At 41.0% G+C, this 18,066-nt stretch overlaps 2 protein-coding genes across 2 annotated transcripts in view; both read right to left on the bottom strand.

Annotated features, from left to right (window-relative positions):
* LOC139709147 (receptor-type tyrosine-protein phosphatase eta-like) overlaps positions 1-6,937 on the bottom strand; it is a 38,887-nt gene extending 31,950 nt beyond the window's left edge. The window contains exons 1-6 of the mRNA XM_071621109.1: positions 6,643-6,937; positions 4,900-5,154; positions 3,789-3,870; positions 2,430-2,647; positions 1,636-1,905; positions 467-736 (exon numbers count right to left, since the gene is read on the bottom strand). Of these exons, the coding sequence (XP_071477210.1) occupies positions 467-736; positions 1,636-1,905; positions 2,430-2,647; positions 3,789-3,870; positions 4,900-5,154; positions 6,643-6,937 (1,390 nt within the window). The remainder of the gene's footprint in view (positions 1-466; positions 737-1,635; positions 1,906-2,429; positions 2,648-3,788; positions 3,871-4,899; positions 5,155-6,642) is intronic.
* Positions 6,938-8,441: 1,504 nt separating this feature from the next.
* LOC139709137 (tenascin-R-like) lies at positions 8,442-16,350 on the bottom strand. Its single transcript, XM_071621101.1, has 7 exons — positions 16,065-16,350; positions 14,703-14,978; positions 13,583-13,858; positions 12,963-13,241; positions 9,855-10,097; positions 8,501-8,546; positions 8,442-8,469 (listed from the first exon to the last, which is right to left on the bottom strand). Exons 1-7 carry the CDS (start codon positions 16,348-16,350, stop codon positions 8,442-8,444), a joined length of 1,434 nt encoding a protein of 477 aa, XP_071477202.1.
* Positions 16,351-18,066: the final 1,716 nt, after the last annotated feature.

The raw sequence follows: 18,066 nt of genomic DNA, 5'->3' as shown, positions 1-18,066 counted from the left end.
TGCTTTCAAGTACAGTGGACTCCCATTATAAAGAAGTCCTCGGGACCAGCAGTTTTCTTTTGTTATATCGAAATTTCGTTATAACTGAATGAATAAACAATAAAAAAGCATGGAGCCAACAATTCTGCTGCCAGGATTTTTATTTCGTTGAAACCGTAATTTCGTTATAACCGTGTGCGTCATAACGGGAGTGCACTGTACATACAATGTAATTTCTTTTAATACAGCTGTACATAGGTATGTAGAACTTGAACAGCTTGCAAACAATGTCATGTGCATTTCAGACACATCACCTGACAGGGAGGTAAAGAAAGAAAAGAAGAAGTCATATCGACTGTTGACATCTGATAGTTCATGGAATAGTCAGCATTGGCGGTGCATCTGTAACAATCAGACACCAATGAGAAAATAATCTTAACAGAATGAAATGGGAGGAAGGCATACATTGAAAGAATGCATTACTCACCTAGCATGACTGTCCTTGTGATCTTCTCACTGACCATCTGGCTTGAACCAGTTCCTACGACTGCTGCCAGGGATACGAGGTAGGCGCGGTTGGGTTGCAGTCCGGAGAGCACCCTCTCCCTCACGTCGCGGCCGAGCTCCACGGATTCTGTCCTGCTGTAGGCCCAGCAGAGCTGGAACCCGTCGAAGATGTTACTTGGCGCTGACCAGCTGACCGTCATGCTCGTGGTGTTGATGTTGAAGATGTCAACAGCCGTGGGCGGGTTCGGGCCTGTGATGGAGTTGTTTGCGTTGTGTAGGCAAAAATTAGGAGGAACAGATCAAGTTACTGTATATGCTGTTATATTTCCGGGTACAGATATTTTCATGAATGAAGAGGTCATATACATTTTCGCGAGATGTCGTTTACGCAAACTGGCGCTGACACTAATGTAAATGCACTATCACCCAAGCGCATCAAGACATTTTTGTGTGTTGTTAGATTCCCGATCAAACTGTGATTCGTGAAATTTGCAAAAATTAAACCCTTGCAAAAATAACAGCTTCTACCTAGTACATGTAAGAGTTAGCAGTGGAAGAAATTAATCACGATTCAAATCTGGATTAATGACGACACTAAGGTGAGGTGAGGACAGACCTACACCTGACTGACATCAAGTAGGTCTTCCTCAGATACTACACAGTGGTCAGGAGTTGTAGGAGTAGATGTTTGCCATTGTGCAAATGTGTCTTGCCAAAATTGCAAGTACACATTTGTACATGTCCATGAATACTCAGAAAACATGTCTTGCTTCCAGCTGGCCTTTTCATTGTAGCTGACCATCACATCCCATTAATCCAAAGGAAGGGTATATTGCACACAAATCTTCTCACATCATGAACTAGTTCACCTTCCTATGGAGTACCTACCAGGCAAAAACTGCTTTTTAATTGATCTTAAGTTAATTACATGTACAGGTCAGTGGCGATCAGAAAAAGAAACCAAGTTGAAATACTGCGTCGTTCTGAAGAACTTTAGCAGTAATTGCAACTTAGAATAATTGCAGTCCAAATGGTGGTTGTGCTGGGCAAAGGCCAGTCGACCATACAATAACTGCAATTACTGTCAGTTGCAATTATTGGAAAGTGATTTTTGAAAATGGGCCCCCCAAGGGCAGTGACTGTACTCACTTGTGAAAGTGAGAGCCGATCGCCTGATCATGCTGTTGACGATCAGATCCACCCGATATTGGTTGCCGGGATTGAGACCAGAGAAGGTGTGCTCAAGCCGCGTGGCGTTGCTGAAGACGGTCGCCGTCGCGACGCTCGTGCTGCCACTGGTGCCCTCCCGTAGATCCAAGATGTAGGCACCGAAATCCTCGTCCGTCACCGCCCCCCATACAAAACGAACCGAGGAAGTTGTGACTTCCACGAAGGAAATCTGTGAGCTTACCAATGGGTCTGCAATGTTTGCAAATAATGAGAATGATGACAAATCATGTTAGTAATGAAAATAAAGACAACAGCAGTAGAATTAAGCCAAGTATGCACCCACCACAGCAGCAGAGGATACAAGTCGAGCTAGGCTAAATCTCTTCTACAAAGTTTAGGAGGTCTATTCACCATTTATATCGTGAACGTGTCACTAGTTTTGAGCAACACAAGATGGTCAAACACCCTAACCTGTTGAATACTCCTCACAAGTGCACTCTGGCAGAAATCCATGGGAAATGCATGTTACAGCAAAATCAGCTCATCCTCAATGGGTTGAGCTTGTGATTGGCCTAACATGGTTTCATTAAAAAAAGAAAAAATCACCACATTTGGAAGAAACTTGATTTAAATTTTGCATTCAGACTAATGAAAAAACAGGGTTAATTGCCTTGAAAATAATGTGTTTATGAATGTACTTTATGTATGAGTACTTGGCGGGTGTGAAAGAAAAAAATTGGAGGGGGGATGTGTGTGAAAAGAAGGATTGTTACCAGTTGTCCCATCCACTGAAACTGATGAGCTCTCCGTCGTTCCGTCTGCTGCCACCGATGACACAGTGATGGTATAATCCGTGCCTGGCTCCAGGTCAGTGAAGACAAACTCAGGGCAGGCATCTGCTGGGCGGATGAAATCTCCCTCGCCCGGCAGAAACGTGCCGCTGCCCTGAGGCTGTGCCCGCCTCCTGATACTCAGTAAGAAGAATGCAAATCTGCAAAGGAGGACAAAGAGTGACAGAACTCCTTGTTAAGCCGCTGCCTGCAAGATGTGGTAATTTCCTTTACATTAGATGCATGCTGCACCCAGATTTGGTACTGAATGAATTAAGAAGGAATTCCGACAATTTTTTTTTTTCCTTCCAACTTTCAAATACTATGAGAGTAGCTGCTCCATGTCACACTACGTACATCATAAAAAAGATATCTTGTCTCTCTTCTGTTCACCTTGAAACTGATCTTTATGGATCTTTCTCATTCTAAGCAATCTTCATCACAGTAAATCATGCCATAATTCTTTTCATTTGTAGCTCAAGGGGCACATTGCCAACCCCAAGTGTGTTAGCCTTCATTATCACACCAGTGAAAGAAACTGTTTTTGTTGTTGTCTCTTATCTTTTAATGTGCTGTTCCCTGCACAGTCAAGATTGGAATATGTAACTCTCAGGCTCTTTGAATACTACCCCTAAAGCTGCTACTTCTCCCCAAGATGGGTAGACAATAATGTGAATAACACTTCTTTCTTCACAGACAAGGGTGCCTACATGTAGTGTGCTCTGATCTATTAGTCCCTGACCAGAATATACTCAGCACAGAGTATAGCACTGTAAGACGATCTCTATTTGTCTTTAGCCTCTGAAACAACAAATCAGTTGATTCTCTCATCTCCCTCTCACAGATTGAATTTGCACTGCAGGTTCCACATATACAATGAAAGAAAAGAAAACTAGATTTTGTGCATGCTCATTGAGTTTAGTAACATGTAAAACAAACATATAGTGTGCTATGACTGTAGAGAGACAGGTAAAACATAATATGATACAATAGAAATATTCTAGCAGTTGTGGATAGAAGGAATTGGATTTGGGTAATACTGTGAAGTATTTTTATTTTTTTCCTGTCATATGCTGTCCAACTGGCTCTGCAAAATGTAGGTTTCAGCTTTTAATAGAAATAACAAAAAATAAAACTGTGTTGTTGTGGTGGTTTATATGCTTGCACAAGTATAAAGCTTTGAGCAATGGAGGGGGGGGGGGGGGGGAGGGGAGGGGCGGAGGGACAGAGGGAACAAAAGTTATAGCTCCTAAGTCTTTCAGCCTGAAATGCCAGTCGGAGATTGGAGACCTTCTGCCTTACCTTCCTCTGGGTGGAATTACAATGATGATGACAATTGTGACAGGCGATTGCGCTTGAACGGTGACAGTCGGTGCCACGGGTGCTGTGAATCAGAAATGAATGACTTACATGTGTGAGGCACACAAAAACCCACAGTAGTTACGACAGTTCATTGCATCCATGTACATTACAGTCATATCACCATCGAATTCAATCCTACTGCTTTCAAACCAAGCTTTGAAGATATCCACATGTAAAGATCTTGAATGAGAGCACACAGAGAATTCTGAATTCACAATTCTCTGCCAATTCCAAGTTGTTTGGATTACTATCTTTTGAGGGAGTTTTCACAGCCGCTTCATTCAGACATACTCAAGTCATATGTTGCATATGAATTTGAAACATACTCATTGCTACAATTTGTACCTAGCATGACTGTAAGAAGGCATTATTTTGATAAGACCACGACTGACTAGAAATGTTCCTATGGCAACTGGACATGCCTTCACCATAACGCATGTTTCTTCCAATAGGTACAGTTTACGTATTGACAATGTGAGATGACAGTTTCACATAATTCGCAATAAACTTCAATGGTATGTTTGCCATGGAGGTGTTGAACACATTTGTGACCCTGCATCACAAAACCAACAAAAAGTCGCCAGACATGGGATTTTAGTTAAGAGCAGATTCTGAAAGAGCAGACTCTAAGTTCCAAAACATGGGGCAGAAAGGCAAAATTCTAGCATTTTCACTTGACCCTTGGACCTTGACCTCATGCCCAAAAACTGTCGCCAGAGAATCTTTATCTGGCAATAAAAAAATACACCAAATTTCACATAAATATCTAAAGGCATTGCAAAGACATGGAGGAAAGAGTGAATTTTTAAAAGAATATTACCTTAACCTTTGACCTTCTGCATATGTGCCTAAAAGTTGATAGGCACAACTTTGTCCACTCATACATACATATGCCAAGAATCATTAGGATACCTAAAATGGTTCTTAAGTTAGACTGATCCAAACATTGATTATGGATTACAGCTGGATAGACAGACGGACAGATGGATAACCCAGTCTTTGTGGCGGAGGCAAAATTAAACTTAAGCGATCAAGGCATCAGCAAGCTTACGCAAAGTGTGAGTGATTCCTGTGATCTCTGTCCGGTTTTCCCCAGAGAGGCCGAAGAGGGTGAAGCGGTAGACGGTGCCCGGTGTGAGGCTGGTGAAGGAGAGCTCCCGGGGCACTTGTGGTGTGGTCTGCGCTGGGGATGGTGGCTGACCCTCTTCGGGGTCGTACTCCACCTCAAATTCGCTATAAGCCGTGGTCGTCCACCGAAGGACCAGTGATCCCTCTCCCGAGTCAGTCAAGGTTATTTCTTCTGGGTCTGGTGTTTGAATGCAAGAGCAGAAGGGGAGGAAGAGGAGGGGGGGGGGGGGGGGTCATGCAGATTAAATCTCTGAATGGACTGCCTCCAATACATGGTAATAATACTTGCAGCATATTATGTTCATGTAACATTAGGTGCCTGTTAGCAATTGTTTCTATTAAAAGTCCAAATAAACAAGCTCTGCACATACAATGTACATTCTTCTTGTAGCAAACATCATAACGCAAGCTCGATATAGAATGTCACTGTCATTCATTTGCTAGCTAGTGCTCTCCTACAGCAGAATAAAGGTGTACCTTATCTGGTACAAGCTACAAGATGATCTTTCCATTGAATAATTAAGTTTCTTCCTCCTCAACATTTGTGTTGATGTGGGCTTGTACTTGACAATTGTGTGGTAAAACTGTACATGTATGAAGACAACGGTGAAAAAAAAAATCTAGACCAATTCAGGTTTGGTAGTTCCAACATATAAAAAAAAGAGAAATCATGAAGTTTTATATATATATATATATATATATATATATATATATATATATATATATATATATATATATATATATGCAAATGCAAATGAATGACAGTGACATTCTATATGTATGTATATATATATATATATATATATATGTGACCGTGCACCTCAAAACGAACATAAAGTCGCATACACTGATTTTGCGTGAGGACTGAAAATAAGTGAAATGGGTAAACCTAGCCGAACTTGACTTTTTCATATTTTCTGAAAGAGCGGGTCTTCTTTTACATTATGCTAAAATTTGGGATCATAAAACGGGCAGGAAAGTGTGTTTTTTTAGCAGTTTATCTCGAACATTTTTTGTAGAATAGTGTGATTAGGTGTGTCTTTAGAATCCCTTTTTCATTTCTGAAAAACCTTGTCCACACTCTTCACCTTCAATTCTAATAACTTTTGAAAGGATAGTGCTACTGCTTTGAAAGTTGGCATCAATTATGGACAGAATGTGTTAATGAGGCATGCTTAATTTCAGTTTAATCTTATAATCCCTTCATTGTTGTTACTCTGGCGGTTTACTTCCTGTTTTTTGTCCCATTCATTGCACAGCCAGCACGGTTTGGTAAAGATTAAGCGCTTGAATAGACACTGTACTTCAGAGCCTCTTTTCTCGGTTCACACTTTTCCTGAGTTTGTGCTTTCTTTCCAATATTTAGATAGGTTAGGAGAGTCCATTTGATTTGAGTTATACATCATTTTAAAGCTTAAAGTCTGCTCTTTCAGAATATGGTCTTAACTTAAAATTCATGTCTGGCGACTTTTTGTTTGTTTTGAGGTGCAGTGTCACATATATATATATATATATATATTTATATGTATATATAAATATACATATATATATAATATATATATATATATATATATATATATATATATATATATATATATATATATATATATATATATATATATCAGATCTTCTTGGCTTGAAGACAGGATGTACAGGATGTACGTACCAGTGGGGCAAATTTCAGTTGATGGTTCGCTGCGTAGATCTCTCCGTGTGCTCCGCACCTGGATGGTGTAGTCCGTGTTGGCATCGAGGAAGTCTGCAGTCATCCTTGTCTCCTCCTGCGCATCCCTGTTTTCGAGAACGCTGGGTTCCGTCTCGCTGCTGGTCATGATGCTGATCTCGTAGCCGTCAAAGTTGCCCTCCTGCGTCTCGTTCCAGTAGAACCTGATCAGGGACTGAGTGCTGTATGTGCACCGCACTTCGCCGGGAACGGCCGGAACTGTCAGTTTAGAGTTCATTCAGGGAAGCACAAAAATATGTCATCAATGTGAGATCTCACCGAGAGGAAAAGAGTGTAGAAAAAAAAATGCAACTATCACTACGTTGTAACATGCATAGAATTGAAAATTGATAAGTGCACCATCTGAGAAGCGTTTGTAGTCATCTCTTTGACACGGAATGTCCATGGCCTGAAGCTGTGAAGTCACTTGATTGACAAAGATTAGTTTGTTCAGACAATTTCTGTTGCTTCTCACTCTGTGATATTTTAATGATGCAGAATAAAGAATGAAAACATCACTGACAACTTACACAAAGGAAATATATGAAATGATAAATAAATGCTTTGGAAACATGAAGATAATATAAAAGAAAGAAGGCTCAGGTACACAAAGACTTCCTTCCAATCCCAACCCTCCCAACCACAACAACATCACTGAACAGAGAATCCTACAATCTGTTCTTACTCGTGGTGGCATTTATAGAATCGACGACTTTGTTAATGACACCCGGCAGGAAGATGGTCAGCTCGATGCGGTAATAGGTGCCAGGAGTGAGACCACTGAAGCTTGCCTCCAGCGTGTCCAGTCCAACTTCCACAGAAGACATCGCTAATGAAGCACCATCGTATATTCTCAGGATGAATCCCGAAACAGCGGGGTTAGTTGTGTTTCCCCAGGTGAAGTTGAGGCTTGTCGGGGACTGACCAATCACAGCCAACTCCTCAGACTCCTGGGCCCCTGATTTAAATATGAATGACAAAATAACATTCAAACAAACATGATATAACGCAAGCAATGATTGAAGACACAAATTGATTTTTTGAAAATGTCTTACTAATACATCATTCATAAAATTTAAAAGTCAAAGAAGGATTCCTAGGAGAGATACATGTATACCTGAAAAGATTTCATTGAATAACCTTGTGCAGATATGAGGTGAGATGGAAGAAGAGGATTAGGAATCTACATCTTCTGCTATGAATATATAAGCACTGACAAATTTACAGCCTCAGAAATATTTGGCAAATTAATGGAAAAATTCCTCAATTAAAAGTTCATTTTAACATATCAAATGATTTTGAAAGCCTGATTCTAGAAAATAGAGCACATCATGAATACACATGTACAGAAGGAGAGAGAGAAAGAAAGAAAGAAAGAGGGAGAGAAAGACAGAGAAATGCTCTGTATCAAAGTCCCTACAAATTAGCATCCTTTTAACGGCTTGTCTTTGCAATGTCACCTGCAATGTACACTCAATATCTTCAAATTTGTTTTTGTTCGTTTTTTTTTTTCCCATATCCCATGGCCAAGCACAGGATGATACAAGACACGATAAACAAAATGTTTGTGCTCTACGTACTTGTTCTGGCGGATAGCGTAATGGCTTCGCTCTCTCGATCACCAGCTATAGCACGGACAGTGATCACATACGCTGTGTTCTGAGCCAAATCGTCAATTGTGACCATGTTTCCGACAGGGTTTGGTAATATCTGGGAAGGAATGTCGCTGCCAGCCGCGTAGGTCACCATAAACTCGTTCCATGCCCCCTCCTGGGGATCTGACCAGGAGACAGTAATGGACCCGACAGTCGCATCTTCAAAGGTGATGTTCTGAGGGGGGAAAGGTACTGAGAACGAAAAAGAGGCAGAACAAAAAGATTTGAGATTCCTGTCATCATTATACTGCAAGCGGCTCCTTATTCCTCTCTGAACACTACATTTGTATGTGAGCCATGTTTGCACGCACCAACTCTGCCAACGGCATGCCTGCTACTTTACATATTATAATATGCTCATACACACAACAGTGCACATACGGATTGATGACCACAACATGTCACAGTGCATTGAAAGCATCACGATAGCCACACCTTTAATTGTTGTCACATTTACATTACAGCAAAGCTTGCAGTTTTCTCTAAAACTTTCCTGTACCGCATTTCTAACATACGACCTCTTATAGAACATCAGATCACTTTGACAAACAGAACATTTTTTAAATCACACTCATGCATTGCAATCTCAGAATAATGTGGCACACAAGGAGTTTACACCATGGCACACCACAGGGAGTTTACACCATGGCACACCACAGGGAGTTTACACCATGGCACACCACAGGGAGTCTACACCATGGAACACCACAGGGAGTTTACACCATGGCACACCACAGGGAGTTTACACCATGGCACACCACAGGGAGTTTACACCATGGCACACCACAGGGAGTTTACACCATGGCACACCACAGGGAGTTTACACCATGGCACACCACAGGGAGTTTACACCATGGCACACCACAGGGAGTTTACACCATGGCACACCACAGGGAGTTTACACCATGGCACACCACAGGGAGTTTACACCATGGCACACAAAGAGTTAAGAAAGAATTTCCGTTCTCTGATCACAGCTTGTAACAGAATGACTATATTGTCTAAGAAACTCCAGTGGGAGTACGAAAAATGAGAGAAATTTGTCACTGTTGGAATGATGTTCACAATTGCGCAGAAAAGCTTAACTACAAATACAGTGTATGATAATCAACTTTGTCACAGACACATATTTTGTATTGTAGCTCAAAGTCCATAAATCCAGTACATGGTAATGTATTGCACAGATTATCAACATGGACACTGCACTTCCAAACACCAGTCTTTGTTCAAACCTCACTTCCTCAATGCAATGCAGTGAAAATGAGAGTTATCTACTGTTTGTAATCATTAAAATCAGAACAAGTTTTTAGCATTTTCCTGCATGACTGTCATTGCTCAATTCATGGCTATTCTTTCTGCAATCACTTTCACATTGCTGACACAACATATCCAACAAGCCACATGGAAAATAACCATAATTTCCTCATGAGCCACATCTTCATTGCCACTCCTCCTGCGAATATACAGTCGGCAAATGGACAAAGTGTTCATGAAACTTACTTGTGTAAGGCTGGATTGAGGGCAAGTCACACACAAAGTCCCAGCGGACGGTAATCGTGTACTGCGTTCCCGGTTCCAGGTCTGCGATGGACAGCTGTCGGACTCCAGTGACATTCCTGGTCATGTTGTTGGACGGCCCCATGATGTCCACAAAGAATGTGTCTGTCCCCACCACTGGGGACCAGGAAATATTCACCATGGAAGTGCTGACATAAAGGACATCAATATTTCCGCCTCGGGTCTCTGCATTCCATCAAAATGAAGAGAAAGATTATATGTGACTCTGCACCTCAAAACAAACAAAAAGTCGCCAGACATGAATTTTTAATTAAGACCATATTCTGAAAGAGCAGACTTTAAGCTTTAAAATGATGTATAACTCAAATCAAATGGACTCTCCTAACCTATCTAAATATTGGAAAGAAAGCACAAACTCAGGAAAAGTGTGAACTGAGAAAAGAGGCTCTGAAGTACAGTGTCTATTCAAGCGCTTAATCTTTACTAAACCGTCCTGGCTGTGCAATGAATGGGACAAAAAAACAGGAAGTAAACCACCAGAGTAACAACAATGATGGGATTATCAGATTAAACTGAAATTAAGCATGCCTCATTAAAACATTCTGTCCATAATTAATGCCAGCTTTCAAAGCAGTAGCACTATCCTTTCAAAAGTTATTAGAGTTGAAAGTGAAGAGTGTGGACAAGGTTTTTCAGAAATGAAAAAGGGATTCTAAAGACACACCTAATCGCAATATTCTACCAAAAATGTTTGAGATAAACTGCTTAAAAACACACTTTCCTACCCGTTTTATGATACCAAATTTTAGCATAATGTAAAAGGAGACCCGCTCTTTCAGAAAATATGAAAAATTCAAGTTCGTCTAGGCTGACCCATTTCACTTATTTTCAGTCCTCACGCAAAATCAGTGTGTGCGACTTTATGTTCGTTTTGAGGTGCACGGTCACATATTACTGGTGAGAATTGTTTCAGTGCATATGAATAGACTACAAACAGTGTAGGGACCATGTCTACAAAGATTAAGACCTTTTCCTGGCTCCCTATAAAAAGTTAACTTGAAGCAATGTCCTTTTTATTTTAAACATGGTTTGAGAGCAGCATGCTTTCTATCTATAACATATCTAATCATTACAGATACAATGTAAGTATACTGTAGGCCTACCAGATGTTGTCCGCCTATTTGTGACACTTGGCACACCTTGATGGATTTTTACTTAATGGCTGAATGAACAACACAAAGCAGTGTGTACTTTCAAGAAGAGAAAAAGTTGCCAGTCATACATTGTAAACTAAACGGTTTAAAAATGATGCTTAAGGAAATGCCCATTTCGATGACACAACATCATATTCATTAATAATTGAGGTACTGGCAGAGGGTTTGGCGAGATAGAGGAAAATGTCTTCATGTCGACAGCTAAGCAAGCTAGAAATGAAAAGTCGACCGTACATGATGACATTTGCTATAGACATGTGACACCTTCACACACACACACTTACACAATGCATGCACCTCCGTACATGATATGTATGACCAAATCTTAGAACAGTCATATTTGCAAATACAGTGTAACATGTATTGTAAGTTTACATTCTGCACCTATCACAGAAGCTTGGTCATACTTCGTCACGGTCTCGAAAATTCATGCACAAGACCCAAAACAGAAAGAGAAAGTTGCAGATAAACCTGAACATTTGAGCTTCACTGGTCTACGACCTCATCAGCATGCTACCATGGACATCACTATAAGAATAGATCCTCTGAGAGCACCTTTGACCCCACTGAGGTCACATATGGACAAAAGGGGAATGCAAAATTATTTGTCTTAAGAATTTGGCAGGGAAAGTTGGTTAGACATGAACTTGGGTGTCTCGACATCATATGACATATGGAGACAACCACGTTCATCTCTAACCGACATTTAAAAAGAGAAAATACAGACAGTCATGCACACTAACTTCAACAAGTGACCTTCAACCTTTGACCTCAGCACATAACTCTGGACAATATACAGCTGTACCTTTTTATGACCTAACACCTGAGGGCATCTGTGACTCAAGTTTGAGGGTGACTGGAGAGACTGCAGCAAAGCTGATTGAAGCAAGAGAATCTTGCAGGTCATGTTGAACATTTATGTTGCAGAAAAGGGAAGGATACTATTTTGGATCCCTTAGTCTCACCTCTATGTTTACAGAGTGAGGCAGTTTATGCTCCTAGATATCTTTCGCCTCACTTCCAATTGCATCCTGCTGCAATACTCTGAGGAAAATTGACCAGCATTTTATCATTTTCATCACAAGATCAAGACTGATTTGTATCTGATGCAAAGAAACAAACAAGTTTGCAATACACGATCTCTATGAATCAAACAGGAAAAAGTCCACAATTTTGCTATCACTGAGGCACCACATCGTGGAATATGACAACCAAAAAAACAGAATAGTCCATTCTTTACACTGCCTGGCACTTTTGCTCTTTCACACAGACGGACATGTGAGTATTCCATCTGCAGGATTGATCTATTCAGAAACCACAATCTCATCTACAGGTTGGTGTGTACAATTACAGCTCAGGTTTGAAAACACAGTACTGAACATGACCCCACACTGGCCATGGCACTCACACAATTACACACACACACACACACACACACACACACACACACACACACCAGAGACTCCAACTCTCCCGCTTTCGACGGGAGATCTCCCGCCAAAAGCCCATTTTTGCAAAATTTCCTGTTCTCCTGCTTGAGATTTGATTTCTCCTGCCCTGGCTCTGTGTCTCCCGTTGGAAAGGATTTCTTACTTATTGCCATATCGTATGATGAAAAATAAGCCTAAGATAGCACGAGAGAGCATCTAGAACCCTAGACTACACCCCAGTTGCAAGGAATTTCGTGCTTCGCGCACTTCAACTTGGAGTCTCCTGTTTGCTAGGGGTTTCAGGCGGGAGAATCTCCAGATCAGAAGGTGCTGGGGTTGGAGTCTCTGACACACATGTACACACAGATGGTAATATCAATCAACAGGAAGACACACTAACACTCAAACTCACAAACATCCACAGGCAAAAACCACACTTGACAGACCTGAGACTGCGTAGACCATCACCGCCTCGCTCCTTGCGTCTCCACTGACCACCTCGGCCGTCACATTGTAGCTCGTCATCGGCTGCAGCTGCCGGAGTTCGACCACCTGCTGTTGGCGGCATGCTCCTCCCATCCCGCTGACGTTTGTGACTGAGACGTCGGCAGTGGGCTCCACGCTGATGGAAACATTGTCAAAGTCCCCGTCTGGTAGGCACCATGTGATCATCAGAGAGCAGGAGGTGACGTTGCTGAGGCTCGCATTGAACACAGGCAGTGGGACTGCCAAAATACACATACACACACAGACAAAAAAAAAAAAGGAAGAAAATGTCATTAATTATGCCTAAGTGAGAGAAATAAACAGCTACTCTGCAAATTCTCACATATAACAGTTGAAGGCACGGAAAAGTTCTTGCATGAATAATCAATTTTCCTCCATTAATTATCCACTGATGCCTATGAGCCCCTATGCGCTCAAATGTCCACACTCAATTAGTTACACAGAGACTCAGATACCACATCTGACAATTCAAAATAAATTACTTTAAATCACATCATCACCATCATAATCATGATATTTCTGACAGGCGGACAGTCAACAAAGACACACTCCTACACACCTGTTGTTCTGGCGGCTGTAGGGACACGGAAAGCCAATGGCCACTCGAGGGTGAAGACGTACGTTCGACCTGGGGTCAGGCCGGTAAAGTTAGTTGCATACATGCGAGAGAGGCCGTTGCTCGATGCGACTGGCTGGTTGATTATCTGCGAGGCGGGTTCGTCCCCGTCGGCAGGCTCGTAGGAGAGGACGTACTCTGAGATGCCCGGAATCATGTCCCAAGAGACGGGGATGCGGTAAGGAGTGATCTCACCAAACTCCAGCGGAGATGTCTGAGCTGCATTGAGCATTTAAAATGTTTCAAACAATTAATTACAATGACAAAAACAGACAGGCGGTTTCAGGCATTTTAGGAAGTAATATGGCGGGCAGTTTTGCATATTTCAGCGACTAATGGGTTAACCATAAGATGCATGTTGTTCTGCTTTACTAGATTCCTTCAATAACAACAAAGACAATATATTTCTTCCAGGGTAAAATATCCTTTGAAAGGTGATATCAGCATTGATAAGTTGTAGAAAAAGCCTTGGGAGCCAGACTGAGAATCAGATTGAGCACAGACTCAGCATATGATGCACCACATGGTACCCGGAGGTACAACGTTGTATGGGGTCATCTTGTGTTTATTTGCAAACCGTCATCATGACAGTCAAAATTTAGCAGTCGGTGACAATGACCCCTAATGCCAATTCAGCCCTGTTTAGATTTTCTTTTACCATAATTATAATAATAATGATAATAAACATTTGACAATATTATGTTTGTTTTCAAAATATGTTATTTGTTTTTAACAGTGTTTCAGATGAAGATCATCTTAATCCATGAACTTGCCGAGTGTGGCGCAGTTGTCTGTACATGTGACAATGAGATCACTGGTGAAGTGTGTGTCATGAGCGCTGATATTATGCTGCTGCTGCACTGCTGAGCTCATTTGTTGCGACAAAATTGTCTTTTACAGAATACGAAGAATTACTTTTACCTACATTTTTTTGGTGTGTGTGTCAAGGGTAAATAGTTTTGAAAACAGAATAATGAAAGAATAATTCAACAAAATATTGAATATCTATTTGGGAGCTCTGTCTGTCTGTCTGTCTCTCTGTGATGGTAGGCATCTTACTCACTCAGTGTTATGAAGTCTGTCATCTTCTCGCTGAGTAGGACATCACCATCCTCCTCCTCCTCGACATACGTTGCCACGGAGATGACAAACTCTTCATCTGGGTAGGGGACCTCCCACAGGTAGTTCCTCTCACTGGGGTCCAGGTCTTCCTCCCGTGTCTCATTGAGAGAATACCAGCAGACCCGGAAGCCGTCGAAAGTGGTGGAAGGTGCGGTCCACGTGACGTTGACCATGTTGCCCTGTGGGTCCAGGAGGAGGTTGCTGACTGGGTTGGGCCCTGGGGAGCGGGGCCGGGGCAAGGGGGCAGGGTAAAGACACACAGTTTGTGAGACAAATGCTCTGGAAAAGGTTTTACACCTGCCTACTAACTCTTTATGTGCCACGTTCCCAACCCTGACTTAGTCAACGGCATGCCAAGTTTGCATATTCTGCTCAAAAGCACAAACTTGCCTAAACCGATTGACAAATCTGCAAATGCCACAGTACAATGAAAGCATTTCTCATGATTCCATTCCTGTCACATCTAGCTTGCATTTAATGTATGGTGGTGATTGACTATCAAGTGGTACAGTGTATTTCCTACTGATTTACAAATTAATTCCAGGTTTCTGTCACAATTGTGTGAAGAATCAAGCCTTCACAATTATGGAGCTTCTGGCCATTAAAAAAAAACCCCACTGTAATAGATTTGTCATACAATTTACGTCAAAGCAAAGCTTGGCATTTTCTCTACAACTATGCTCAATACATGTCCGAGGTATAAACAGAAATCTAACAAAGTTATATAGACCTGAAAAACAACCTGTTTCCCCAAGGCATGACTATATGTTGCAGTCTAAGAATGATGTGGCACAAAGGGATTTTACACCATGGCATATACAATGTAAAGAGTTACATGTAATTGTTGTAACTGCTCTCTCCATTTTTCATCAGAGGACTACACAACAATCCATTCAAAAACATTGTGACCTACAGATATTGACACAACTTAATATTGACCATTTACATTCACAATATTGCATAATCTATCTTGTATCTTGCATTTAGTATGGAAATGTATTAGTACCGACACTTCCCATCTATTTTGAAGTTCTTGCCAAGGCCATAATTGATAAACTACTCTGTACTGCACACTTTCATGATGGGGCAGAAGAAATGCCACGGTTCTTTGTACAAAGCTAAGATTGTCAATTGTTTCAGATGTTGAAAATATTGAGAATTTCCATCTGAGTAATTATTGAAATCTCGCTAGGCACCTGAAGGGGAGGAAAAATAACCCAACCTCCTCTCCTCCCCCCTCCTTCCCCCAAAATATATCAAACAAATCTTCTCTCTACATCAATAAAAACAAACAGGCACTCACTTGTATACTGCTCAGCCATAAAATTTGCTCCCATAATCTCCTGCAGGTTCTCATCGAGGCCAACCAGATTGATGATGTAGTTGGCGCCAGACTCCAGGCCACTCAGTGTCAGCCGGTGGTTCAGGTTCCTGCTGAGGGGGACTTCCGCCACCATCACGGATTCATCTTCCTGGTAATAGTAGACGAGGTACTGGTCCACATCTGTGGTGCCGTTCCAGATGATCTCGATTGAGTTGGTCCCCACCGTGTTGATGGAGATCTCATTTGTGGGGAGGTCCCCTGTCATAAAGCTCCTCTCTGTGGAGAGTCACATGCATATAATACAACATCGATGTTGCCATCATTTCTTTGTGAAAAAATTACAGTAAAACAGAATGCACATTATCTAAGAAATGCATGCAATATCCTCAAACCGAAAAACCTAAGACAAATTTTTTGAAACACGGATGTATTTATACTTGCATAAGTATTTTCAATGATCTCCCCGAAAATATTAGAATATTAGACGGTCTGACTTCTTTTAGAAATGCTCTTGATTCAGTCGTAAATTTTCATACATGTACTCATAGTTCACATTGAAATGTGTTTTTAACTTGAATAAAGATAAACACCTCAGATGATTGTTGTTATTTTGTTACTGAGTACTGTAAAAGTGGATATTTCCGCACAACTAATTTTTCGCGCTTGGCCGGGTAAGAAGAGTTTTGCGTGTTTTTAATTCCACGTAATCAAGACATCACGCACAGGAACATATGGCAAGCAAAAATATTCGCATGCTTTTATTTTAGCGCTAGTTTCTGCGCGAAAATTTCAACACCATGAAAATTTCCACTTCTAAAGTATATTAATATGGATTTTAGAGTATGTTTAGTCTTTGTTTCGTTTTGTTTGTTTTCTTCTTTTTTGATATTCGTATTCCCTCTATGTTTTATTTGATTTTGTTTTGTTCTGTATCTTTGATTTGTTCTGCTTATGTCAAATACTTTGTTCATGGCCTCTCTGAAAAACAGCCTCTTGGCTGATTGAGGGCTTTTAACCCCGTGATGAAATAAGAACAACAAACAAACAAACCTTGAAGTATCTTACGGAACCACATGTACACGTAAAGTTGTAAAAGTGGATATTTTCGTGCGACTAATTTTTTGCCCTTGGAAAGAAAAGTTTTGCATGTTTTTAATTCTGCTGAATCAAGACTTCAACTACTGGAACATCTGGCAAGCAAAAGTATTCACACGCTTTTATTCTCACGTCAGCTTTTGGTTGTTCAAAATGCATGAAAATTTCAACATCGTGAAAATTTCCACTTTTACAGTACACCTTTAACAAACATTTGCCCAAGAAGAGATACTCATCAGTTGTACTTCCATTACATGACGCCACATGGGGCTCATGTATGACCAATACCAGACCTTTCAAATGCCCTAGCTGAAATCATCTGAATAACTGTGCCTCTCATGATTTTTTAACACACAAAATCTCTCTCTCTCTGTGAGCGCATACACGAATGCCACATTGCTAGAGAAATCCTCAGAGAATTGCACAGTAGAAAAACTTGTACAGGAAGTGCACGCTGACCTGTTTGTTTATGTCCTGCGCTCACACTTTTTGCATCCAGATGATAAAATATCTTATCATGGGAGGCACTGTTGACTGAATTCCGCTGGGATTTGAAGTGAAATTATGTGCATACAGTTACGTGTAACTCTTACTCACAGATTAAAACAAACAAACAAACAAAAAGAGTTACCACGATCAGCTTGAATAATAAACACGGGTCTCATGAAGCACCAATGTCTGGCTGATGCTGAAAACTGTTACATCTTAGCATTTTTTCCTCCACATGATTTAAACTGACTTGCCATTTAATACTGGAGACCAAAAAAGAGACAAATTTCTAGATTTTCCCATGACATGGATGGGTTCTGGAAGACTAGTGCACTAACACTCACTTTGCCAGCTACTTACTAATATTATTACTATCCAGACTGAATGTGCTCTCCCC

This window comes from Diadema antillarum, unplaced genomic scaffold (assembly GCF_040938485.1).
Source record: "Diadema antillarum isolate AM-2024a unplaced genomic scaffold, OU_Dant_1.0 scf00000037, whole genome shotgun sequence".
In the NCBI taxonomy this organism is placed as follows: Eukaryota; Metazoa; Echinodermata; class Echinoidea; order Diadematoida; family Diadematidae; genus Diadema; species Diadema antillarum.
Note: the sequence above shows the minus strand (reverse complement) of the source record. Positions and strands in the feature narration are given on the sequence as shown.

Bases quoted from the DNA above. Each gene is read 5' to 3' on its own strand.
- LOC139709137 (XM_071621101.1), bottom strand. From the start codon at position 16,350: ATGACAGGGGACCTCCCCACAAATGAGATCTCCATCAACACGGTGGGG. The intron at 14,979-16,064 runs GTGAGTGCCTGT...CCCGCTCCCCAG, and splicing joins TATGGCTGAGCAGTATACAA to GGCCCAACCCAGTCAGCAAC. The intron at 13,242-13,582 runs GTGTGTAGGAGT...GTATTTTGGCAG, and splicing joins TACAGCCGCCAGAACAACAG to TCCCACTGCCTGTGTTCAAT.